General features: G+C 37.7%; 3 protein-coding genes and 1 long non-coding RNA gene across 4 annotated transcripts; all 4 read left to right on the plus strand.

Annotated features, from left to right (window-relative positions):
* Nucleotides 1-1,242: 1,242 nt before the first annotated feature.
* LOC137946204 (exosome complex component RRP41 homolog) lies at nucleotides 1,243-15,553 on the plus strand. Its single transcript, XM_068792417.1, has 12 exons — nucleotides 1,243-1,462; nucleotides 6,320-6,442; nucleotides 6,625-6,671; nucleotides 6,785-6,845; nucleotides 7,799-7,837; nucleotides 7,948-8,015; nucleotides 13,565-13,643; nucleotides 13,746-13,782; nucleotides 13,857-13,973; nucleotides 14,614-14,699; nucleotides 14,810-14,899; nucleotides 15,099-15,553. Exons 2-12 carry the CDS (start codon nucleotides 6,389-6,391, stop codon nucleotides 15,144-15,146), a joined length of 726 nt encoding a protein of 241 aa, XP_068648518.1. The 5' UTR covers nucleotides 1,243-1,462; nucleotides 6,320-6,388; the 3' UTR covers nucleotides 15,147-15,553.
* A 1,187-nt stretch (nucleotides 15,554-16,740) lies between these two features.
* Nucleotides 16,741-17,675, plus strand: LOC137946928 (uncharacterized). Its single transcript, XR_011111088.1, has 2 exons — nucleotides 16,741-17,089; nucleotides 17,167-17,675. It is a non-coding gene; the product is annotated as an uncharacterized lncRNA (long non-coding RNA).
* A 4,332-nt stretch (nucleotides 17,676-22,007) lies between these two features.
* Nucleotides 22,008-22,949, plus strand: LOC137946769 (uncharacterized). The gene has a single exon (XM_068793074.1). The coding sequence runs from the start codon at nucleotides 22,008-22,010 to the stop codon at nucleotides 22,947-22,949; it is 942 nt and encodes a 313-aa protein (XP_068649175.1).
* A 1,239-nt stretch (nucleotides 22,950-24,188) lies between these two features.
* On the plus strand, nucleotides 24,189-25,133 carry LOC137946770 (uncharacterized). The gene has a single exon (XM_068793075.1). It carries the CDS (start codon nucleotides 24,189-24,191, stop codon nucleotides 25,131-25,133), a length of 945 nt encoding a protein of 314 aa, XP_068649176.1.
* The last annotated feature ends 17 nt before the right edge of the window (nucleotides 25,134-25,150 follow it).

The following is a 25,150-nucleotide window of genomic DNA, read 5'->3' on the forward strand; positions in this document are numbered from 1 at the left end:
ATAGGAAACGGTGGAAAGACATTTCTAATAGACATACATTTTTAAGGACATTAGTACTTCATGTTTCTTGGAAACACTTTTTTAGCTGAAAGCTCTTAAAAAAAACATATAATTTTTCGGGGTAAGATTTTTCTCGAAAAACCATATGATTTTTTTTAATAAGTATTTGACAATTGATGTTGTAATACTTTCAACAAAAGGTAATTTTTTTATGATAATTTTATATTTTATATTTTATTTTACTAAAAAAATATCGGATAAGTATAATAATGTATGAGATTGATTATTAATTTTCATTTTTCCCTAAAAAAGACACTAACAATTCCATTTAAGTTTCCTTGGAAATTTCTAAAATTTTCCATGTAATTTGCTATTAAGCCACAAATAAGATTTTATTTGAAGGTTTCTTGGAAATGTGTATCCTAGGAAAAATATTTTTAACATTTCTTGAGATATAAGTTTAACCAAAGGTACTAACGAGGCCCAAGTCTTCTAAGAATTATTCAAATATTCAAATTAATTACCTAATGTTGGACTTCAATTGTGTAGATATGTGAAGCACGAACCACAAATATCACACTTACTTTGGGATTTGGTATCTTCAAAATATTAATCTTGGGAATCTGCATTCTAGTAATAGAATTCCAGTAGCTATAAATCAATAACTGCCCACCCCCTCCATCCCCGAAGGGCACATATTTGAGACAACAAAATGAAAATCATAAGATAAAGAATTAGAAGTTAATTACAATGCTATAGAGACATCAGCCAAGATACATGTCTATGGTTGACAATTGAGATCAGATTTTGACCAATGATCAAAGTGACGGGAATACAAACTGCCATGGATGAGTTGTACATGAGAAGTTAAATCTAACACTAGAATTCTAGAGATCGGAAGTAAAAGACAAAATTTTAATGGCTTTACTAAATTTTGTTCTATATAGATATCTATCTTCGAATCTTATGTACCATTGCCAAATATGAGAAAGGGCTATTTCAGTTGTTCAATAATGACCAACGGCTATCTTAATCGTCTTATCAATGGGTATCTCAGTAGTCCAATCATGACCTGACGGTTGAGATAGCTATATTTAACACCAAATCGCTTTTCAGCCGTGCCATTAAACATATTTATCTTAGAATCTTATGTACCAAAATTATACCGAAAGAGTTTCCAAACTATAACTCCATTAGTATTAACACCTCCGACCCAAGGCAAATTATGATTTTAGTCGTCTCTGTGCTATACTGCTTTTCAGCATGGCCTTACTGTCAAATGTGAGCTATTAGGACTTCGGAGGAGAAAAAAATTTCGGCCTCAAAACTGCTGCTCGAACCTTTGCTGGTTAGTCTCTGGTTGAGTTTCTTTCCCGAAGAGGAAGAAGGGCTTCCCTCATCTCGCTGTTGCCAAGAAACCTCACTAGCTGGACGTTTCTCTGGTTCCCGCGCTGGCTTGCAAGTAGGTCTCCCTCTCGCTTCTTCATTTTAGAACTCGCAGAAACTTGAGACATCTTATGCCCATAAATACCTAAACTCGTGTCATTCCGCGGTTATTGCAAATGGTATATTGTTGATAGGGCCAATATCATTGAGAAGAGAATGCTTTCTTCTTTACTCGTTTATTTCGCCGTCAGCAATAATATTATTGTTCCGATATGTTACACCAATATGTATATAAAATTTCTGTTTCAGATATTCAAACTTATGCTCTTACTGACTGTAATTTTTTTTTTTTCTCCTTAGTTTGTATTAGTAGAATACACTTTGACCTGTCCTGTTTTCTTTGTTTACTTGTTCACTTTCCCAAAGGAACTGAGATTTCCTGGCTTGTTGAGAAAAAGATGGCACTTGCAATGCTGGATTTGTTGGTGTTTGAGTTTACGTCTCTTTTGGATTTTATCTAGCTTTCTTGTATTGACAAATTCTGGTCCAACGAAAACTATTTGACTTCTTCAATAGTGTAACCCGGTGAAAGCCATTTTTTAGGTTTACAGCGTAGAAGGGAGCAAGCAAAGTCCAATCGTAAATGGCCTCCTATTAGATATTTGAATTTTTTTCTCTTATACCTTTCAATGAAACGTTGATAGATTTTTTTGTTGCACACTTGTTGTACTAGATACTTGAGATTGTGCTTGACAATTTCATGCATATCAGGTTTATTTTATATGGAGGATTTAACAATCCATTGTGCATGTTTAATGCAGCACATATGTCATACCCTTTGCAAAGAAGGCTACTTGTAAATAGATGGTTCTAAAAGTGTTTCTGAGATAGAAGTCATCCCACCCATATCCATAGGAGTCGGTTCAGTAGCACTTCTCTTTCTCTTGATTAAACAGTAAATAAGAGAGCTATTTTCCGATTGTTCCAATTAGTGAAAAGGTCAATGGACTTAAGGAAATGTTTCTGATATGATGGACATCAGCCTTATCTAGGGCTCCTTGACTGCCAATCAAGTTCTCTTTCTAGTTATTAATGTTTGCCTTCTTGAAAGTGTTAGTCTCGTTCATTGTCACCAGTCTTTATTCCTTGAATAGCAAAGAAAATTGGACAGAAATCATGAAGAATCAGGAAGCCATCAACAATGGAGTGTGATATCTGTATGCGTGGAGAGCATTTGCATCACTTATTCTCGTTAAACATGTGTATTTTATGACGTTATTGAGTTGTAAATCGACTTTGAGGAGTTGACACTAAGTCAGATGAATGTGTGGGTATATGAAGGTTTTCAGTTACACATCATTTATACCTGCGAAAAACTACAAAAGCAGCTTTACAGAAGCTGAGACAACTCTGTTCCTTTGTCTTTCTCTTACACATGTTAACCATTTTTTTATACTTCTTTGTACCATTCTCTCTCAATACTAGTTAAGAACTCTCTGTATAGATACTGATCTTAAAGAAGATCTAATTAGTTATTCCCTGCCTGCATTGACTTAAATAGAGGCAGCTCTGTTAATGCAGGCAGGAAAGACTAGTGCCTCTGCTGATGCAAGTATTCTACTCCATGCCTACATCTTTAACTGTCCAAGGAAGCATTTAATATCTCTTGAAACCCCACTTACTTTTTTATTCATGTATTACTGACTTCAGTTACTTTTATTTTCAAATTATCTGTTAAATTTGTAAATGATTTTGCACTTGTTCCTGAGTAGGACTCTGTAGTTCCATTCATTTTAAGATCCCATCTCAATCACTGGCCCAATTTGATGATTCAAATGTCAATCCCTAAGAAGCAAGCAAAGCTGAGGGCTAACCTTACCAGCAGTATAACAATAGTCCAGGATAGAAATAGTGTATAAAGCTGTCACAATCTAGTGGCTGAACATAGTATATGTAGTGCAAATGAGGCAACAATGGCACTGAGTGGATAGTAGATCCTTTAATAGATCCCTTAAGAAATAAAAAGTAGTTTGAATTATGACAAAAAAAAGGCGGAGATAAGAATAACTTAATAGAAGGAAATCTTACAAAGATACAGGCTAGATGATAATTTTGAGAGAGGAAGGAGAGAGAGAGAGACAGAGAGAGAGAGACAGAGATTATGAATCTACTTATAATTAAAATAATTTTAAAATACATTTATGTCCCTAGAACCCATAAAACCTATGAAGCTACTTTCCACAAGAAATATCTTACATAGAGCCTAATTAACTTAAACTAATATCTTTCAACAATCTCCCTCAAGTTGGAGCATATAGCTCTCGCTTGTCACAAATTTATTTGAGAGTTCCTAGAAGCATTAAAAAAAAAAACACAAATGTGTTCTTAAAAAAAATTGTGGTCTATGTGGCTAATTTGTAACTTATGTGATCCTTGGCTTTTGATTTTGCACTGAGCACATGTATTCTTCTCTTTCTCCCCCAAGCTGGATAGTATATGGTAGTGATCTTGGTTTAAGCATAAAGAAAAAACTACACAGTAATCTTCCTCCATCTTCCCCTTAGTAATAAATCTTCTCAAGGTGTCCCAAGAATAAATACTAAAGTGGACATAGACTCTCACAACCCTTATTAGGGCAAAGACCCAATAAAAAAGACAAGAAATATGAGTGACATAAATAAGAAACTTTGAAACCAACACAAAAGATTTCAAATACAAACTAGTGATAATAATCACGATACAAGAATAACAGTCACTAAAGGATGGTTACTAAAACCATGCTAAAGGGTAATAGAAAAGCCACTTAAGGGTAGTAAAACAACTATATACACTAGAATATGAAAAGCAGCTCAAGGAATTCAAATACAGGGATTGGCAAACTTTATACCCAAAACAAGATGAAAATTTTTCCTGATATAAAATTCTGACCTCACAAAGTAATCAAAAGTCTGAATAGAAATAAAGAATTCCAAAGAAATATAAGAAGATGAGTCTTTTTTAAATAACAAAGAGTCCACACAATACAAGATGGAATGGGAGGCAGGTAGAATCCAATAGTCAAACAATGTAAAAAACTTATAGGAAGTTTATTGTCATAAGTGCAATGAATGTGACCCTACAATGGTAAAACCACCATAATAATAACTATCACATCAACTAAAGAAAGGACTACAAGAGTAGACCAATAATCTCACCAAGAAATTTGATTAGGGAACTAACGTCAGCAGCAAACCGAAATTTTAAAGGAAGAAGCACCAAACTGGGGATGTTGGGGATGAAACCAAAAAAAATCAGAAAGCAGCAAAGTACACTGCAACAGGAGCAGTGGAGATCTCGGCATGGACTAGTGAACCTCTGTGCACTAAGTTGCTTGGCCCCAATAGCAAGGAAAACTGTGGGTATAACTTCTAGCTTGCATCCCCACCAGATGCCTATCCAATTTTGACCTTCATTTTGTCCAGCATGAACAACCAGGAACCATCTCATCCTGGTATGATTCTTCCACTGAACTGAGATCACAGAAGTTTGTGCCCTGTTTGTCTTGTATAACAGAATCAGAATTTCACGGACAGCAATTCTGCAAGTGCTGCTAGAGGTTTATTGTAAGTGTCAACAACTCTGCTTGTTACTGGTTGCTGAGTTGATGGAGCTCAAAGAACAAAACTGCCAAAGATGATGTAGTGAATGAAATGCACACAACGCAATGAATGAGGCAGCAGGATGCAGAGGGACAGGAGATCTTGCAAGAACTTCTGGCAATCTAGAAAAACAGAAAGTAAAACTGACTTGAGCATGCAGGAAAAAAATAATAATCAGATAAACCAATTTGAGACCAGGCTTATGCATGAACCTGCAGCAAAAGCAGACAATAATCTGACTGGTGCAGCAGTAAACAAGATCAAACCAATTAGAAACCAAGTGTACGCATGAATGACAAGTTGCAGGAAACAAGATGCCGCAACAAGTCTGAAATGATGTATATGCATAAAAGTCAACTAGCAGCAATAATTATGGAGAAACAAGGATTACTTTCGGAAACCTATATATACTGTAAATCAATCATGGCAGCACAAGCATTGAACAACTGAAATAAGAGGAAAAGAAAAAACAACTCCTCAGCCTCCTCAGATATTAGAATTTAGAGACTGAAGCAGCAGAATAACAAAAGCTTATCTGGCAGAAGTAACTTGTCCTCGTAACAGGTATCTTGACATGCTTATGTCCCTTCACGAAGCAGAACGAGCAGTAGCAATGAAACACTACAAGGGGAACTAGAATGAGCAGTAGCAATGGGAAGAACATTCATGAAATTGAGCTAAATTAATAGACAACTACACTGCAAAGAATTTTGTTGTCTTATGTGAGTTGGTCAACTCACAGTCTGATATTTTGTTGGAATTTACAGGAAAGAAAGAAATAAGAGAGATTAGGGTTTAAAAATCCTCTCCCCAACTATAATTAAAACAAAAATTACATTTATGTCCCTATAGCTCATGAAACCTAAGAATCTACAGTCTACAAGAAATAATTTTCCTTAAAAGTAAATAAAGCATAATTAACTCAAACTAATATCTTCCAACACAACCCATTTACTTTTTAATGCCAATGCTATTGTTTTCTCGCCCCTAATGGCTGTAGTATGAGAGCCTATATCAACTGAAATCCTTCCCTCTTTAAAAGATAGAGAAACTGAGTTCTTTCTAGCATGGACTTTTTTTTTTTTTTACTTTACTTATATTAGGACAGTCATCTCATATACGAGAAATCTCCTGGATGCTTGCCAGCTGACTTAACAATTAGTTATTTTTGGACTCTTAATCTGTGTTACCAATTTTTATATTAGTTAGATGCTTTCATCTTGCAATTTTACTTGCTATATTTTTGCCAAGATCTTTCAGCTAAAAATATTCCATCTCCTCTTGGATTACACTAGAAATCAAAGCGCACCTGAAGGCCATTAATTACTGAACAAACTTGTACACCAAATTCTCTTGTATCGGACATGGAGTTTGTTAACCCAGAAGGGTTTCGGTTGGATGGCCGTCGACCCATGGAAGTAAATCTCTCTCTCTCTCTCTTACATGCATTCACACCCTTCGTTAGAACACATACTCATGATGACTGTTACAGTTCACTTTATTTTTGTCGGATGCTTTCTTTTGTGTTTTTTTTAATACAAAAACAAAGATTTCTGCAACATCCATTCTGATTCTTCAATTTTGGAACTTGCAATGGCAGATGAGGAGGCTCCAAGCTGAGATAGGAGCTGTTGCCAATGCAGATGGGTACTCTCTCTCAAACACTATTCAAAATTCTTATTTTAGTTTCTTGTCAAGATTTACAGGTTTGATGTTTTGTAACTTACTTATGGATATTTTATTGTTGGTATCAAGGGCAGCTCTGCTGTTTTTGAGATGGGAAACACCAAAGTCATTGCTGCAGTATATGGCCCAAGGGAGGTAGGCAATCATTCATGTTATGTGTTTAGTTCTGTTAATATGGTATCAGATAGTGCCATAAGATTGTAAAATTTGCAGTTGTAATTTTTGAACTACTTTCCTGTCTTCTTTGCTGCTCAGGTGCATTTAAATTTTGATATTGTTATAATATTTGGCAAAATTTTGTTATCCTTATGAGAAATCTTTTCTAGCAGCACCTTCTCACATCTATTTTTGGTTTGCCTTTTTTTTTTTTTTTTTTAAGGTATGGATGTTGTTTCATCCTGTATTATAAGTGACAGAAAGGAAGGTACATAAAAATATTTTTATTTTAGGGGATAGAACTTTAAATCCTCTGGAAAGTTTTAAAGCCTCAATCTGAAAAGTGACCAGCAAGAGAGCAAAGAAGAAATTCTAATAATTGTTAACTATAATACAAGATGAACCATTGTAGCTGTTTAAGTAGCCATTATGTAACTCCTCAGACTGTGATTTTGGGGCGTATTGGTAATTTTACTTATGTAACACCTCTCCTAGTGGCTAGGTAACTTGTTAGTAAGTTAGTTTACAAGTGTCTCTTATTATCTAGTCTTTTTATTGCTTCATATAGTGTATTATCAACACATGGGGCAAATTTGTTTCAGCACTATTTAAAAAAAAACATATGGGGCATTTCTGTCTTTTTGTCCCATTCCCATTTAAGTGAACGAAAATCAGGTTAGGGGTCAATTTCTTCTCTAACATGAGCAGCCTCTTTGCTGCTTTTCTCCTCTCTCTTTATCTCTTCTCACTTCTTTCTTTTATCTATCTCAATATCCTAGAAATTGTGATAAACCTTCCTTTCTAACCCGCCCATAATTAACCTTGTCATGGACCTTTTCTCTGCCAGTAGCTGAATATTTTCTGTCTTGTTGAATGCTTGTTCAGTTTTACTTGCATTATGACGAATGATGATGAGTCCTTTGTTTTGCTAGGTCCAAAATAGGAGTCAGCAGATTAGTGACCAAGCACTGGTAACTTATTTCTATAATTCTTCCTCCAAGGATAGTTCTTTCAATTCAAACTCGAAAGCTTCATTTCCTTTTTCATTTCTTCCTTTCTTATTGCATGTTTTTCTGTGAAGGTGCGCTGTGAGTATAGCATGGCCAATTTTAGCACTGGAGATCGAATGCGTAAACAGAAGGGTGACAGGTTTTATCCTTTTTCATGACCATTTATTTCTTGTGTCCTGTTTTTTCAAATACATACTTTCTTTGAACTACTTATGTTTTTTATTATGCTTAAATTGTACATTTTTTACTGTTGTTTTATGCTCATACTCTTTCGGTTGTCATCTTGATCTTTCCTAAATTGGTGGTAATAGAGTTATTCATTCGTCATTTATGAATCTGGCCTTAGCTAAACGATGTCCTCCTTCATTCTGCTTTATCATTGCTAGACCTTTGCTTGGTGGCCTTCTTCAAGTCTTTCCACACAACTTCCATCCATCTCATTTTAGCTTTTCCTCTACTTTGATCTCTTAACCATCTTCAGTAGAACCCTTCTAGTCTGCTTATGACTAGGTCTTTTCTGGACGTGACTAAACCATCTCAACACTTTTTATTCTTTTGTTTTGGTGGTACTCTTAACTAGTATTGAAAACCATATGTTTTGTCAAATTTTCTTGGAGTAGCAGTGTAGCATTATGAAACAGAAAGAAAAAAGCAGGTTTTACTGTTTCAAAAGCCAACTCCTCTTACATTTGGGGGCAGATGAGTCAGACATTCTGACTCAGGCCCAAGATGGTTTTATGAACATAACATGGTCTGTGCAAAGTGTAAGACTCATATAAGACATGATGCTAGCAAGTTTCTTGCTCGAATACTGGTTGTTTATGTGTTTTCACATTGACCATTAACTATATGTCTTCAGTAAGCAATCTTTTAAAATACAAATATACAAGATTAAGAAAAGGGAAAAAGGAGTATGGACCTAAGTCAATCGAAGCTAGGTATACCCAATTTTTAATTTAACCTTTAAATTTGAATTGAATGACTTAAAAGTTGATTTCTTCTTATTCTGCATTCATGATTGAGGTTCGTTTGAGATTTTTCTCATGTTTTAATTATAAAATAAAGATGGCATTATTTTGAGTATATTGAAGTAAATGGTATTCTTGTAAATAGTGTGAATTTTCTATGGAAGAAAAAATCTATTGCAGTCAAGGTTGAGTCCAACCTGTTTTCCCTCTTACAATAATGTTGTTGAAACTTTTAAATTTATCCTCCAACTTTAAGGTTTGGATCTAAGAAAATTTTGAAATATTTAATCTTAATGGACTCACACAATTAATACTTTATAATCCAAATTGATTATTGAAAAATGGCCTACTAAATGATCAAAATCACTTAGTCACAGTGCCACTCAGATGCTAAAGTGTTTAGATAGAAGAAGGAAACTGACTAGTGCAAAGGATACAGAGCTTCCCAACTCTAAATTTTAGCTTTTGGTGTAATTTTTTTGAATAAATTTTTTAATAAAATTTCGTTACAATATTTGATAAAGTAAAACAGATATGATATCTATGAGCTTTTTTTCTTCTTCCAAACTTACATTTTAGGGGTGTTTTCGATGAAGTCCAAGATAACTGTTGTGTCTCAGCCGATCTGTCAAGAGGTCTTGGATTTCACAGTGTCAGATATTAGAGCAGTGAAAAACATGTGCAATCATAAGAAAAAGGATCTACTTGAAAGAGCAACTATGTATGTATTGCAACAATTTAGTGTGGCTTCATGGGAGATTCTAGTATGAGGTCTTTGGTCAAGTCTCACTGTGGTATGGTGTGTAGTTTGCGCGTGTAATCAATATTTAAAAGAAAAATAGTGTTGCTTCTTCACATTATAAACCTCTTTCCTTTTTTTATTCTTTTGACATATTTCACAAGTTTTTAGCTGACTTAAAACTTCAAAAGTATCCGTTCCATTTTCTTACAAGAATGCTGGAACTCTATTTTTATTTGAAAACATTTTTAAGATTTAAGATTGTATTTTTATACGTCTTTTGAAGTTTTGGAAAATATAATAGGACTATTATTTCCATATGGTGGCAAAACTTGACCAAACCAACTAACCTGAACCCAAACGCCAGTATTTGGGTCAGCAAGACTCAGGCTTTGTTATGGTTCAAGTTTATCATACAGGTTGGTACAGATTGAGCTGTTGTGGTGCTGGACCTGGTTAGGTCAAGATACGTAAGAACTTCTAATTCTTATGAGTCTGGTTAACAGTCACCCAAGTGCATTGTACGAAGCTGAGTTCATTTGTTTTTACACCCGATTCTTGTGATATATATTGACATGATTTATATAGATTTTTTATATGAGAGATCCATATAGATTTCTGGAGACATGTATAAGCATTGGTTGTTTGCAGTTTTATTACATTCGGACTGCACAAACGTCTGCAAGAACCAGAAAGAACCAGAATCGAGTCAAAACCCGATAGACCGGGTGCAATTTCTCCTCAAGCAACACAGATTAGGGGAGGGGGAGTGGAGGATGCTCCCTTGACGACACAAAAAAAGGGGGGAGGAGAGGGGTGGCAGCATCCTCCATCCCCTGCCCCCTCCTTGCCACCCTCTCTTTCCTCCTCTTAGCTGCTTTGATGGGGGTGAGATCCTTGTTGTAGAAAAGAAAACAATGGGGATGATGTACAATTACACCCAAATTCCAAAATTGCCCTTATAGTCTCCTAACATTAAGGGTGTGTTTGTGCCAAATGGCAATCATAAGAAAAAATATTAGAGAAATTTTTGTTTGAAAAAAAATTTATGGGGCTTGTGTCATTTTTGGGATGGGTAAGTTTTTCATTTCGTTCCTCTTGATTCCTCTTGCCTTTCAAAAATATTAAAGATGGTAATAAAATGAGCTTTAGGAAACCTCAGGAAAAATAAACTCAAGCACCTCTTATTTGTACCTTATTTTTTTATTATTTATGAAAATTTTACTTTATTTCTAGTATAGACACAAACTCTACAGTTAATTTTCCATTTGTTTCCTATGGTAGCGCAAACACTAGACATCCGGTCAAAAATATTTTTTCCAATAAGAAAATTTTCTAGAGAATATTGATCAAAGGGAAAATAGTTTTTTCCCATGGTTTTATTATCTAATAGTGGTAGAAACGGTCCCTAAGTTATCTAGCCAATGCTTTGGCTCGATGGCTAAATCTGGTGTTTATGGAAGTTAGCCCTTGAGTTTCTGATCATCCCCTGAGCAAGTCCAACCACAACTCACAAGAAAAAGTGTATTCTTGATTAAGTTTTCTTTGTCGATACTGTTTTTAGATGATTTTGATGATAGTATTCTGACTGGTGGAGTTGATTGGTTCATGTTTGGGTTTAAACTGGTTATTTTGCCCCTGGAACTGTCTTTCCTTGCTCAGTTAGCTTTCCCTAATTATACTCCAAGCACAGGTAACAGAGATTTGTGAAAAAGTGACAGAAAATTGAGTTTACAACAAATGCACTTTTAATCAAAAGAAAAAAAAATGATTTAAACCTCATTAACATAAAGTTTTATGCCATGAATATAATTAACAGGTGAGTGAGATAGTGAGAGAGAAATAAAAGAAGAATGGGAGGAAAAAGAAAAAATGAAAAGGAAGAGAGCTTACAGAAGTTGACTAGATGAGAGTGAGGGATTTGTTTACAAGAATTATATACAGCTAAGTTTGCTGAAAACGCTGGATATTACAGCAAACCTGAAAACCACCTGCCATACTGTTGTGCCAATATACTCGTATTATTGCCAAAACAGTGACTTTCAGTGTCTTCCTTGTTCCAGAAGAATGACGTAGGGGCAAGTGCCTGATAATTCCTCCAATGATGAAGTGAATCATCTACCACCAATGGCCAGCTTAACTATGGTCAGCTGGTGTATTTGTATGGAACCAAAGAAATCTTTCTAGCAAAAAAATGCTCAGCTGGGTTTGTCATTGAGAATGTGCTTCATTTGTTTCTCTCATGGTTTGTCATCATGAATATTTCGAACTACTCTCCAGTGCTTAGAGTTAGAGAAGTTGGAGCCAAATGGTTGGTGTCTCCTTTGACAAAACATATTGTTAGTGCTGTTTAGGTTGAGCCCGGTTTTGTCTCAAAATGACTAGCTATTTAGAAGGCTTATTGTCGAATTTTAGAACACAATACTATTTCTTAATCCTTTTCAATGTGGGGACTTTTTCCTACTTGACACTCCCCCTCACGTCCAGGTTTACACATAATGGGCCTGAGATGTAGGCACAAACTCCCAACTGAGCATACAACACACAAAACTCCATGTAACGAAGCACACAACACACCAATAAATTAAGGAGCACAAATTGGCTCAGGTCCGTATGCACATCTCGCTCTGATACCACTATTGGGTTGAGCTCAGTTCCATCATAAAATGACTAGCCACTTAGGAGGCTTATTATTCAGCCTTATAACTCAATATTATTTCTTAACATTGTTCAATGTGAGACTTTTTCCCACTCACCAATTGTTTCAGGGTTTCTTTGTTCCCCAACTTGCTTAGACTAAACTTAGACGGTAGTTCTGGGGGAGCCTTGATGGTTGAGATGGTGTTGGAGCTTGGACTGAGTTGCAATCTTCATCTACTTTGGGCTCCTTTGTATTGTGGGTTCAATGGAGGTTGAGCTTGTGGCAGTCCTCCTTATGGTGTGTTTTCCATAGAAAAGCTGTTCGGTTTTCTTGGTGACCCAATGCGGTGGTAGTCTAGTCAATGAGAGATTCAAACCCTTCATGGAGTTTTTGGCAGACTTTGAAGATATTCAAGGTATCTTCTAGGATTCTGGTGTATCGTAACCCCACTAACATTCTTCCGTTAACCACTTAGCCAATAATTCAGTGAATAGGGGGCTGACCTATAAATCCTTGATGTTCAGGGCTTTCTGTTCTCTCCTTATGTCTTTGTAACTTTGCCTCCTCATCCTGAGTTGAACTTTTTGTACTCTTTGCATTTTTTATTTTTTTTTGATAAAGATGTATTAATAAAACGAGAGAAATTACACAATTTGGGGGAGTAAGTCCCTTACAACCAACGATTATAGGGTAGCTCCCTGCCTGACATGCACATCTGCTGCCGAATTAGCGGATCTCGGAATGTGAGTCCAAATACAAGAAACAATTGAGGTAATTTTTAAAATTTCCCGAAAGGTATCCCAATGCCGCCACGGGAGAAGGGATGCACTCTCACACCATCCAATAACCACTTTTGAGTCTCCTTCAAAATGAGGAGGACCGCTGCATTTGTCTCTGAAGAGGCGGAGACAGGAGAGGAGGCCATGTAGCTTTACAGACGTAGAGTCGGATATGCCTAGAGGGCCAGCATAAGAGAAAAGCTGATTACCGGAATGATCTGAAGTACTCTTTGCATTTGTTTTCATTAAAAATTCCATTATTCCAAAAAAAGAAAAATGTTTCTAGCAATTTTGTTTCCTCTGTTTTTTCTTGCATACCAAGGCACTGTTATTATCTGTTGTTGGAATTTTGATTGAAGTAGCTATCTAAGAAATAAACATGGCACCAATAAATACATGTTTCCTTGTGTGTGATGAAAGTAATAAAAATGTGTGGCACTACTGATTTTTGAGTTACATTCTGTTTGGCTGTTATTGCTAGTCTCTAATGTCAGAGCCACATGAAGAAATTTCTGGTGATTATTTTTTTAAGACCTCTATAAATTAACTTTTACATTTCAGGCGGTCTACAGAGATATCTCTTGTTATTCGGCAAACTATGGAGGCATGCATATTAACTCACCTGATGCCCAGATCTCAGGTTGCTTTGAGAACTATCTTTTAGTCTGATTTCTTTCTCATATGGCAGATGGGTAGTTCTTTGAGTCTGTTTTAAACTAAAGCTCTTGAATGCATTTTCCAGATTGACATTTTTGTTCAAGTTCTTCAAGCTGATGGAGGTATTTCTACTCTTTGTGCATCTTCCTCTCACTCTATTTCGTCCCATGCCTTATGTTGTTCTTTGTTTGGTCAGGAACTAGATCTGCTTGTATTAATGCTGCAACATTGGCACTTGCTGATGCTGGGATTCCTATGCGAGATCTCGTTACTTCCTGCAGTGCTGGATATCTCAACAGCACACCTTTGCTTGGTAAGCTTTACTTATTATTATTAGTCTTAAAAGACCTGTTCAGGTGAACGGGTTTTTGGCTAAATGTATCAGTTTATTAGCAGACCAGCTCACTGGTGATATGAAGTAAGCCTTAGTGACCGTTCAAGGGCCAGTCCTAAGTTTGATCAGAAGAGAAGAGTGCACCATATATTCACATAATCTATATTGATGTTGAAAAATATGAGATTTGGGGAGAAAATAAAAGAGAAAAAAGAAGAAAAAGAGGCCTGGAAGAAGAGCAGCCTTGCTGCCTTGGGGAGATATTGTCAGAAAGGCACGTCCTCCTTTATAATCAGGGTTTAAGTGATTTGTTACAAAAGGACAAAAATGCCCCTTGATACTCAAAAATTACCTATCTCCTAAAAGACATGGCTAAATTGAATGAAAATAAACCAGAGATAAAATAAGACATTGTCTATCTAATTGCAATACTATAAGAGTAAAAATGAAATGTGGGAAATGTGGGAAATAACCAAATTACCCCTGGAGTGATATTTTAACAGATGTTTTTAAAGTCCTCTATATACCACCAGGTTGAAGAAAATCTCTATAGTGAGCTATTCTAAAAGTAAAATAAAATCTCTATATCCTCTTTGCTCTTGGTTGTTGTTTGTGGCAGATCTAAATTATATGGAAGATAGTGCTGGTGGTCCAGATGTCACTGTGGGAATTCTGGCAAAGCTTGATAAAGTTACTCTTCTTCAGGTTGATATCTAATTAGTAACCATGGTCTTATGGATTTATCTTACGATCTTTTTGGGAATGTCTGTCTGCATGTAATTTCGACCAATGACTACCACAATTGTCTTCTTCAGATGGATGCCAAACTTCCCACGGATATCTTTGAAAATGTCATGCAGCTTGCAACAGAAGGATGCAAAGCAGTTGCACACTACATACGAGAGGTAAGTATTGTAAATAAGCTTCTCCCATACTGTCTATGTTTACTTTTATGTCACAACTTTCTAAAGAATGAACATGAAATTACTTGGTTTCAGTTGGATTTGCTTCCTCTTATAAATTACGGATTCCTGGTGTTTCATGCGTGGAAGAAAATCACCTGGACGCATTTCTGCAGTCTTATGCTATTGTAATTTTTAACAGGTGCTACTAAAGAACACCAAGCAATTGGAATACCGTCGAGGTGTGTGATATGAGGATAATCATCCAAAACTTGCCTGACGGTCATTCGGCTGTTATTCTACCACTATGATGACCATTTGAATGAAACTAAGTCAGCTTCAACTCAGGTTGGTGGATGAAATATGGCATATTGGAGCTAGCAACTTTTTTTTTTTTTTAGGGCTTGGCATTAGTATCTCGTGTTGGATTCATATCAATCTGTATGCACATATTTTTTTGGATTCCAATGCATCGTGGCTAGTGGCTTTTTAAGCATTTGACTAAAGTTGCTCAAGTCTCAACTGCGGAAAGGGAATCTAGCTGTGCTCATTGATATCTTGCTGATCCGCGACTTGAATTTAAATCAATGCTTGCTTTAACGTTGTATTAGCAAAAACAATTCCGTGATGAACTTTTGTCCCGAACTATCTCATGAAATACTCAAAATTTTTTGGATCATGAGCTATGCAGTTTGGTTTAGCAATTATTATCAGTTTGCTTTTATTTTCATGGGTTTCATTCATGATATAGCCTTCATGAGTTTGCTGATAGATGTCGATCAAACTTCCAATGAATTTGGAAGCCCCATTCTTGTTTACGCAGCCAAGGATCACCTTCTCAGAAGCTCCATATTCATCTCATCCAATTAACGCGTGAATGAAATGCCCTTCGTGTGTGGATAAAATATTATATGTGCCTCTTGGGATGTGAACATCGCATATCTGATGAGATACACTATGTAAAAAAGTAAGTATTCGCTCGTCAGTGTCGGGCTTCGTCACGAATACATTGACTAATAAAGCAAGATAGATACAGATGAACTTATTCTGGCCTCTCGTTTCGTTAAAGCCGGCTGCTGGGTAGAAGACGACCCCTTCTCGATGATCCTATCTTCTTTATGTCGAGATAATTGTATTTGAGCCTATTAGCGTCTGAAAAGTGAAAACTACTTCACCTTAATCGGTGGGCTTCCATCCTATTTTTTATTCACCGTACAAGATTGACGATAACAATTATTATTATGATGGGATACCTGAACTGATGGACGGCGGATTATCGAATTTAATATTGGGAAAGGCTCAGAATCCTGAGCCTGTGGGACCACTAGCCAACGATATTGCTAGTTTTGGTACAATCTGGGCCATCCAATTGCAGCATTCAAGTAGCTTTTATCTTCAGCCAGTATTCCGTTAAAATGCCCACCAAAAAATGAGAAAGCTGGTGTCTATGCTTTAAAAGTTTATTTGGTTTTTCATTTCAATTCAGATGTCAAAATTGGACTGCAGTTTTCGTAAATATTTGAATGTATTTGAGATCATAAATGGCTTAGTCTCTTCTGCTTTTACACATTTGAACGGGTTTCCTACTGATTCTATCAACAAAGAAAAGACATTTAAGGGTGCATCACTCATTGTTTTAATTTGTATTAGTTGATTAAAATATTATTTATTTAAGAAAATAATGTATATGAACTTAAAAAATTTAAAATTTAAAATTTTCATGACATAATAATAAGTACGTAACGGAGTAAACGGGGAAAAACGGTTGTTGATAAATAAATAAAGCCCAAGGCCGAATATATCGCGCGAGGTTTGCTAGCAGAAGCAGCAATTTGGAGGATGGATAGATATTGATTCTTGTCGGTTCTGGCTGATCGACCATCAATAGGGAAATGGCTGCCTAGTACTACCGATCTTCCGAGGAAGCCCCCTTTCGTCCGCTTCATATCGCCTTACAGAAGCCCTCCGTTGCAGATAAGCAGACGCACACAAAACCTCTAGTTTTTCTTTTTAGGAAAAGAGCAACAGAAGATGGCCACTGCGGAGGACGAAGAGTACCGCTTCAGGCGTCTTGATTATGATCATCCAAACAGTGCAGGAAATCCCTCACGACTCACGCCTCCTCCCTTCGCCATGATGCCCACAAAATCCAACAGCAAATTCCTCTCTTTCCTCCTCCGGGCCGTCGTCATGGTGCTCGTCGTTTCCCTCTTCTTTCTATTCTTGGGAATCGCTTCTCTCGTTCTTATTCATCTCTGCATAGCCGGCAGGGCACTTCGTCATCGGCAGGCGCACCGCAGGGCCGGGGAGACACAACTTTGCGTTGCTACCTCTACTGGGTTGTCGCTCAAGGAGGTCAAGAAGCTCCCCTCTTGCAGCTATGCCGTTACGGGGCCCACTGCTGCCGCAACCGATTGTCCCGTGTGTTTGGATGGATTTAAGAATGCCGAACGGTGTCGGGTGCTGCCGCTGTGTGGACACGTCTTTCACGTGCAGTGTGTCGATAGATGGCTGATGAAGGTGCCGGCATGTCCGGTTTGTCGTTCCGGGGTAAAGGGTTTGGTATTTGGGGATGGTGGGGATGGTCTCGGGGTTTGATTCGACGCTCCACTTGTAAGTTTTTCAAATTTGAATTTTGTTATCATGTACATAAAGGTTAACTGGTAGTGGGTTTGTTTATTTCAGTTCGTTGCATATTTTGCCTCTGGTTTGTCTCCATTGTTTGTTATACCGCGGCGAGAACTTATGAAATGACTAAAGCCAGCTTGAATATTGTTCATTTCTTAAGTGGGATTGTAGTTCACTTACTAAACAACGATTTTGTTTCATTAGGCTGAAATTATGTAACGTTTTGAGTGGATTTGAATGAGACAATGAGTCTTTTCCGTTGATTTTGCCAAGGTATTTGAAATTGGGACTCTTTTGAATGAGTTTTTCCGGTTGGAAGTGAATACTAATGCTTGACTGTGCGAGAATAAAGTATTGGATAGGGGTATTAGAATGGGGCATCGGAGTTTCTGATAGAAGTGTGCTGTTTGTTTTGTTATGTTTCTCTTCTTTGGTTGTGTGCAATTAGTATCACAGCTTGTTCTATCGCAAGCTGGTTGGTACCCGCTAGTGCACACAATTCCGGGCGTGCTACCAACGTTATGTCAAGCTTGTTTTGTCCTCTGAATTTGTTTGAAATTGTTTACAAAAGCCTTATGAATACACAGAGTCAATTTTTATTTTTTTAAATGGCAATAAGAGAAGTGGATTCACTAGAAACGATGACTCCCGAAGGAGGGAATTGCTGACTTGAGGACACAGGTTTCTACCAAGAAAGCTACCAAGCTCTAAAAGGAAAAGAGACCTCAAGGGATGGGTTGCTGACAGCAGAGTATTGTGGCCCAGTGTGATTTCTTCTGGGTTTCATTGCCTAAATTGGGGATTTTCTTAAAATAAGGTCTTAGCTTCAACTCTTCGGGTGGGTGGGTATCTTTGATCTGATTGTGCAAGCAATATTCAGAAAACAAAGTTTTCCTTTTGAAAGTTCTTTGTGCTAGTTCCTTTGATTTCTTTCTTGTTTGTTTGAGATCTTGTGTAATTTTTCTTCTTAAGCAGCAACTTGTGTTGGTGGCTAGATGTGAAACCTCTTATGGTAATAAGATTCAGATTCTTAGGCAATGGTGGTTCTCGGAACTCTATGAAGCAAGATTTGATTGAGGGTGTCATGCATTTCTTTTCAACTATTTGGACACTTGTTCCCTTTTTTGTCCATTCTCTTAGAACTACTGCAAACTTGAGGAAATTTACCTGCATACTTAAAAAGCAATATCTATTCAGATTTTTTTTAAGGACCCTTTTGATTCTTTCATGTTTGGCTTTGTCTTTCATATTCAAAAGATTATTGGAGTCAAGGAAATACTGTTGCTTTGCATCCTGTTTCTATTTCTGCTACTGCTGATGTACAATGACTTGTAAGTCAGATGCAATGCAGAGGATTTGGTGATTATGATTTACATGGAAAACTGCAGGATTACAGATTTGGAGTTGTTCTAATAAAGAAAAGAAAATGGTTAATCTATTCGACTTTTTCAAAAAAAAGGAAAGAAAAAAAAAGAAAATTGTCTGATAGAAGTTCATTATACTGAATGCGGAAGCAAAAGTATACAAAGAGATACAATCGCAAACCCGAGCCAATACCTGTAAGAACTGTTTTAGGCAAGTAGTCTACCTCGGAAACTGATGTCAAATTTCAAACACCATCCATAGATTCACATACATTCAGCAGCCAAAGCCTTCCAACGAAAGGTGTCTCTTTTGTAGCGCCCCATCTGCGACAGACCAGCTCTGGATCCAACTCTGGCTCGTGGACTTGGCAAAGCAGCATGAGCACCATGGCTAGGATAAGAGCTACGACGATTCCTATGAGACCTATGTTGTCGTCGGAGTTGCCGGAGCAACACATCTTTCCCATCTTCTCCTCTCTTTTCGGAAGCAAGAAAGTTTTAGAGGCAGAGAAGTACTGCAGAAGTGAAAGAGAGCGCTTGCCAAAGCTTGGGGTACTTCTATCCACGCTACTCCATTTTAGCGAACCAGAGTACGCAAGAACCGTCATTTGGAGAGGAGGGACTGTGACAGTTTACCGACATATCATGCACCGGTAACTAGCGTGAGGAAAACCTTTATTTGCAACGAACGTGCAGCGTAGTTTTGGGAGTATCACCTAGTGCATGCAAAAGAGAGGGAGGACGTAAAGATTCTCCCTTTGTGCGCAATTCCAAGAAATTAAGCTTCAATTTGTAAATGAATAAATTAAATTAATATGTGGGTAAAAAATATTGATCCATACTTCAGTATGTGAATGTATGGCTAAATAAAATATTACCCGAAAATTAAAATGGATAATATTAGATGTAAAAATTTTAAATCCAACTTTATCCTTGGATACTAACCTGATCTGTTAGGTGTAAAAAGTTATCGCACACAAGAGTGGACGAAACCACTCTGATACCCGCCCCGCCCGGCCCATTCTTAATCGCCTCTCACGGGATTCGAACGTGGGACGTGGCGTACCCAACTCTGATACCATAACAACGGCTAACCAATACACTCAATAGACCGATTTGCTAAGTGCGAAAAACTACCGCCTACAAGAGTGGACGAAACCACTTTGATATTAGTACCCTAGAAGCCCATAGAAAAGTAACATGTCATAGATGTTTCCTATAAATAGCTAAAATTCCATAACTAATCTGGAAATTTAAGAAAATAAATAGCTTTTTCAAAGCAATTTTTCTTGTGACATTTAAACCCATTTTACGAAAAAAAATTTATACATTTTCTAATAAAATGATGAATTTCTATAATTTTTCTAGAGGTATTTAAGGAAATTTGTCACTTTATCCTCATTTTTTAGTGATGGTTTTGTTCGTTTAATCTTTTCAGACTGTTTGATTTTTCATTATAATTCCGTTTTATATGTGTGTGTGTGTGTGTGTTTGGATTTTTCTTAATTATATAATTATTAATTTTCATTCGGCTTTTCGCACTTTATACACCGACAAACTTAGGAGAAAGGTTTTCTTTAAGCGATATTAACTGAGTGTAGAAGATCATTTAATATGAGATGCGGGCGAGAGATTCAATTGTTTTGGAGCTTTATCCACAGAGACATTTAATATAGTGGTTCCCTTTTTCCTCCTCGGCCCCTCGTCGTTTTGTTTAATTGTTCTAGCCTGGACCTCAACCTAGTCGTCTGCCCGACACATTAACTAATGGAGTCTTGACTTACTAACAGAAAACAAATATAATTGACGAGAAAAAGGAAATTCGCATTCAAATTCACATTTAAACGAAGACAAGTCTTCATCTTCAATAACACGGTTGATCTCTATGTAATATATAATTGCCTCTCTTCTTCCTCGTCACAGAATTTGCTGCTCGCCAAGTTGATTCGGATTACTCGAAGTTGCTTCAGCATCTCATGAAAAGAGCCATTTTACTTACTGTTCTAAACTACTCTTGTCAGTGTTTTCTATGGTGATAACTATATATACTTCTGCAGTGACTTTGATCAGAAGTACTTGAGCCTCAGGGTAAGAGTGCAGTGGTCAGTCACCAGTTTCTACTCCAGAGTTTAACTTTGTAAAAATTCATAGCTAAATTGGTGGAGTCTTCCCTCTCTGAATCACATGTTTAGGTAATTGTTGTTGTAAATTTGTATATATTTCACTCTTTAACTCAATGGAAAATCGTACTTTAGTTCAATCAACAACAGTTTTTAATATGGTATCTGAGCTCGTTAAATACTCTGTATCTTTGCAACTGCCACTAGCTACTTGTGCCCGTAACTCATTGTTCTTCAACAACCCGTTTGAGCCTATATCGCCATCAATTGTTCCCTATTTGTCGCTCTTTCCTACACAATCACGAACATTTGTGCGCCTCCGACGACCTCGGCTGAACCTTTGGAACAGTATTCCGATGATTGCAGTGCCCACCCAGGCACTAAAGCGCAACCGAGGCTCCCTACCAAAAATTTCCGCCACTGGCTCTTCTAATTAAACACCTTATCTTATACTTTTCCACCAACTTCCCCCTTAAAAGGGGATCGATCCAAAACACTAAGCTATCTAGCTTGAATAGAACTAAAATGAGAGAAGAGCATCATCCAAGGAGCCTTCGTCACCGGTTTGTCCACCATCATCTAAGGTGTTACTGCTCACAAGCTTACATGATTTGACGGGTCAGCAGCCAACCCGGATTCAAGAAGAAATCTCATTATGATTAATTTTCCCAAGCTGAGTCATCGTCTAAGTTGGTCTGGTCTAAGAAATGAATGGACATGCTCCTTTGTCAGGTCAAAGAAAGCAAATTTAATCGACTGGAAATTTGCTATCATATTTGAAAAAAGAGAAAAATCTGCATCTTGATTGCCTTCATTGGTCAATGTTCTAAGGGACAGAACTGTCTTGAAATTTCCTTCGAAGGGGATTTTTTTGGGTCTGAAGTTGAACACGGGAAGGAAGGTACCCGGCCACCCGCTATATAGATAAGGCATCCGCCATTCGAGTATTTCATTAGCCTTCCTTCTTGTCGCTCCTGCCTGGCCCCCGAAACTGTCAAAATGGAGTTTGCTCCAGTAGAGTCAACAAACAAGAGATCTGGCTTCTCCATTGCGACGGGTGGTATCATGAGGATACTAAAGGAAGCACTGATAATTATTTCCAGAAACGTGAAACTCTTCTCAGCAATCTCGCTCCTTGTGTTCATTCCTTCCTCTCTTCTCTTCCTCGTCACACAACTTGCTATGAAGCCACAAATCATGATCGCCAATTTCGACTTTGACTCAGATAACTCGAGGTTGCTTCAGCATCTGAAAAGAGGCATTATAATGTTGTGTGAAGCACTCATGCTCTTAGCACTGTCTTGGATCCTGTCAGTGTTTTCTATGGTGTCAACCACATACGCTTCTGCAATAACTTACTCTGATCAGAAAGACTTGAGCCTCAGGGAATTGCTCGCTAGCATCACAAGGCCATGTAAGAGGGCAGCAGTCACTTGGGTGTATATCACCCTTTTCAACATGGGACTTGTAATGGTGGTTGTGCTTGTAGTAATGCTGAATATTTATCTGGGCTTGACTGTCTTGGGGCCTTCGCTAGCCATCTTAGCTTCTGTATTAAATGTATTCTTGACTCCAGTTTGGATGCTGGGTGTAGCAGTTTCAGTGCTTGAGGAGGGCTGGTATGGGATGAGAGCTCTGAAGAAAGCATGGGATCTCATCACAGGAAGAAAGTTTCAAGGGGTTTGTCTTTCTGCTCTCGTAGCGTTGGCTATGCTGCCCGTATCGGCAATTGATAGATGGAAAGTAGAAAATGGTGGCGAATCCATGCTGGTCCCCTTGATCTGGGGAGTTCTTTCGGTGGCTATTTCTGTGCTGTTGCAGCTTTTTGCCCATGCTGCATATACAGTATTCTACTATGAATGTAAAGGAAGTTGTGGAGAGAAGGTGGACTTGGAAGAGAAAGGACGTTACAACCTCATTCCTATGTCTCCTTCTCGTTGATTTATTGGCAGCAGCTCGCTGGGGCTGGGTGCGTTAAGCTTTCCAGAAAATCCAATTAATGAAAACTTATAGAAGGAAGTATATATCCCTTGAATAAGATGATTCATTGGAGCGAAGGATTCAGGTAGAAGATGACTGGGGATTATCACACGAATCCATGAAGCTAATTAGGAAAAGCTCAGAATATTACAGTTTGGCAAGATTATAGTTTTGTCAGCATATATATAGATATGTATACCTCGGCTCATGCTTCAATATGATTATATGCATCTCACAACCATTAGGCATTAAGCTACTTAAGCCCTTAAATCCTGACTACTTATATGGTTAAACACCAAGGTAAAAGCACAAAGCAATATGAATCCTGATTACTTACATGGTTAAACACCGAGGTAAAAGCACAAAGCAATATGGGTCAAGACAAGATCATATATGACCCCATATCTTGCAACTATAGTATGGGTCAAACATCAAAGTTGTAGTTTCTTTTCCTTGCAAAACCTCAGTGATGAAACAGACTAAACAAAAAAAGTTAATAATTTTTTCATCAATTTAATTTGCAAGGATTTATCAGTAATAGTTAAATTCATCATTTTATGTCCTAAAGCAAGAAGACAGGTCTTATTTGACGAAAGAATGTCCAATCCTAAGCCAAATATTAGAAACTTACGTCCGTGTTTTGAAACCTAAAAAACTCGAGGCTTGTTTAATTATGAATGGAAGAATAATCTTGGTTGATTGTCATCAGCACGCCATTAATAACTATAGACTGCTTGGCGCTTGCACCATTCGAAGGGACGATTCCGAAGTAGTCCCTACGGATACGCTGGGAGCTTTAGCGGTCTTCTTACGGAAGTGTCGGAGAAACTTCAAAAATTAAATGCACCAGTCCAGAAACCAGACAAAGCATGTCAAGAGAAGTTTCCCAGAGACAAATTCATACCTCCTTTTTCGTTTTTTTCAAGAAGGTAACCGCTCCGTGTGGAAAATGAAGGCCTCTAGTCTGACCTTCTCTGTGATGTCGGGTCAGATACGGTCATAGATTTGGTTTCTGGTAAGGCTAATCCCGATCATTTTTATGGTTTTTATATAAATATTCCAAGTCAATTCTTGACATAAAATGATCAACCTCTAGTCCGGGAACCGTCACTGATAAATACCGACTCTTCTCTTCTCACTTCAAATATATTACCATTAAACTCTCTCATCTCGAAGGAAAAGAGCTCAGCTTTGACGGCCATGGGAGCCCTTGGCATCATAAGTGAATCTTTGAGACTGCCTTTCAGAATTGGGAAGCTGGGAAGTTTTCTTGCCCTCTTCCTTATTATCCCTTCTTCCCTTATTTTCGTCTGTAACGTTTTTGTTCTCAAGCCGCGCTTCCTGGACTTATTTCTGAAGTCATCCTACCTTCGGAACAGTGTAAAGGAAACTCTACAGTATGATGAATTTGCATCTGTGATACGGGATGACGTCCGAGTTATCGTCGGGGAAGAAGCAGTTTTCATTCTGGCTGGCCATATCGTCTCAATGCTGGCAACTGTGGCCACCATTTACGCATCAGCAGTGACTTACTCGAGTAAGAAACCGACTTTCAAGGACTTGATTTTGAGGATGGTAAGCATATGGAAGCGGCCTCTAATCACATATTTGTGGATCATCCTCTTCAAACTGGGTTACCTCTTCTTCCTTGTGCTCTTGATTGGCTTTCTTGCCATGATTGCTGATCAAGATTCAGCGCTTTTGCTTGCTTTGGCTATTTTCACAACTCTGTGTGGCCTTCTCTGCTATCTTTACCTGGTTGTGGTTTGGAACTTGGGACTTGTTATCTCAGTTGTCGAAGAGGGGTATCAGGGGTTGACTGCATTAGGAAAAGCTGGGCAGTTTATCAAAGGAAGAAAGCTTCAAGGCTTTGTTCTCTCCATCCTGGTCACCGTAGCAACCGTAGCAATGTCCTGGATTCTCGGATTGTTGATGAATAATGTTAAGAATGGTGAAGCCACGTACTTGGCTATTGCAGTTGTTCGGATGGACTTTTCCTGTTTGATGACTCTCTACTCCACTATAGTCTACACGGTGTTCTACTGCGTCTGTAAGGAGAGCCAGGGAGAGGAGATTGAAGCGCAGGGGACCAGTGGCTACAGCTTGATAACATCTAAAGCTCATGTTGATGCAACTCTTCCATGAACATGGCCACAAGGAAA

The sequence above is a fragment of the Aristolochia californica genome, unplaced genomic scaffold (genome assembly GCF_029961685.1).
Source record: "Aristolochia californica isolate CCGP_79_NKW_82.1479 unplaced genomic scaffold, dmAriCali1.0.hap1 SCAF_12, whole genome shotgun sequence".
NCBI lineage: Eukaryota > Viridiplantae > Streptophyta > Magnoliopsida > Piperales > Aristolochiaceae > Aristolochia > Aristolochia californica.

Coding starts and splice junctions, on each gene's coding strand:
- LOC137946204 (XM_068792417.1), top strand. CDS start 6,389: ATGGAGTTTGTTAACCCAGAAGGGTTTCGGTTGGATGGCCGTCGACCC. Junction 6,443..6,624: donor ATGGCCGTCGACCCATGGAA/GTAAATCTCTCT, acceptor TTGCAATGGCAG/ATGAGGAGGCTCCAAGCTGA. Junction 13,974..14,613: donor CAACAGCACACCTTTGCTTG/GTAAGCTTTACT, acceptor TGTTTGTGGCAG/ATCTAAATTATATGGAAGAT.
- LOC137946769 (XM_068793074.1), top strand. CDS start 22,008: ATGGAGTTTGCTCCAGTAGAGTCAACAAACAAGAGATCTGGCTTCTCC.
- LOC137946770 (XM_068793075.1), top strand. CDS start 24,189: ATGGGAGCCCTTGGCATCATAAGTGAATCTTTGAGACTGCCTTTCAGA.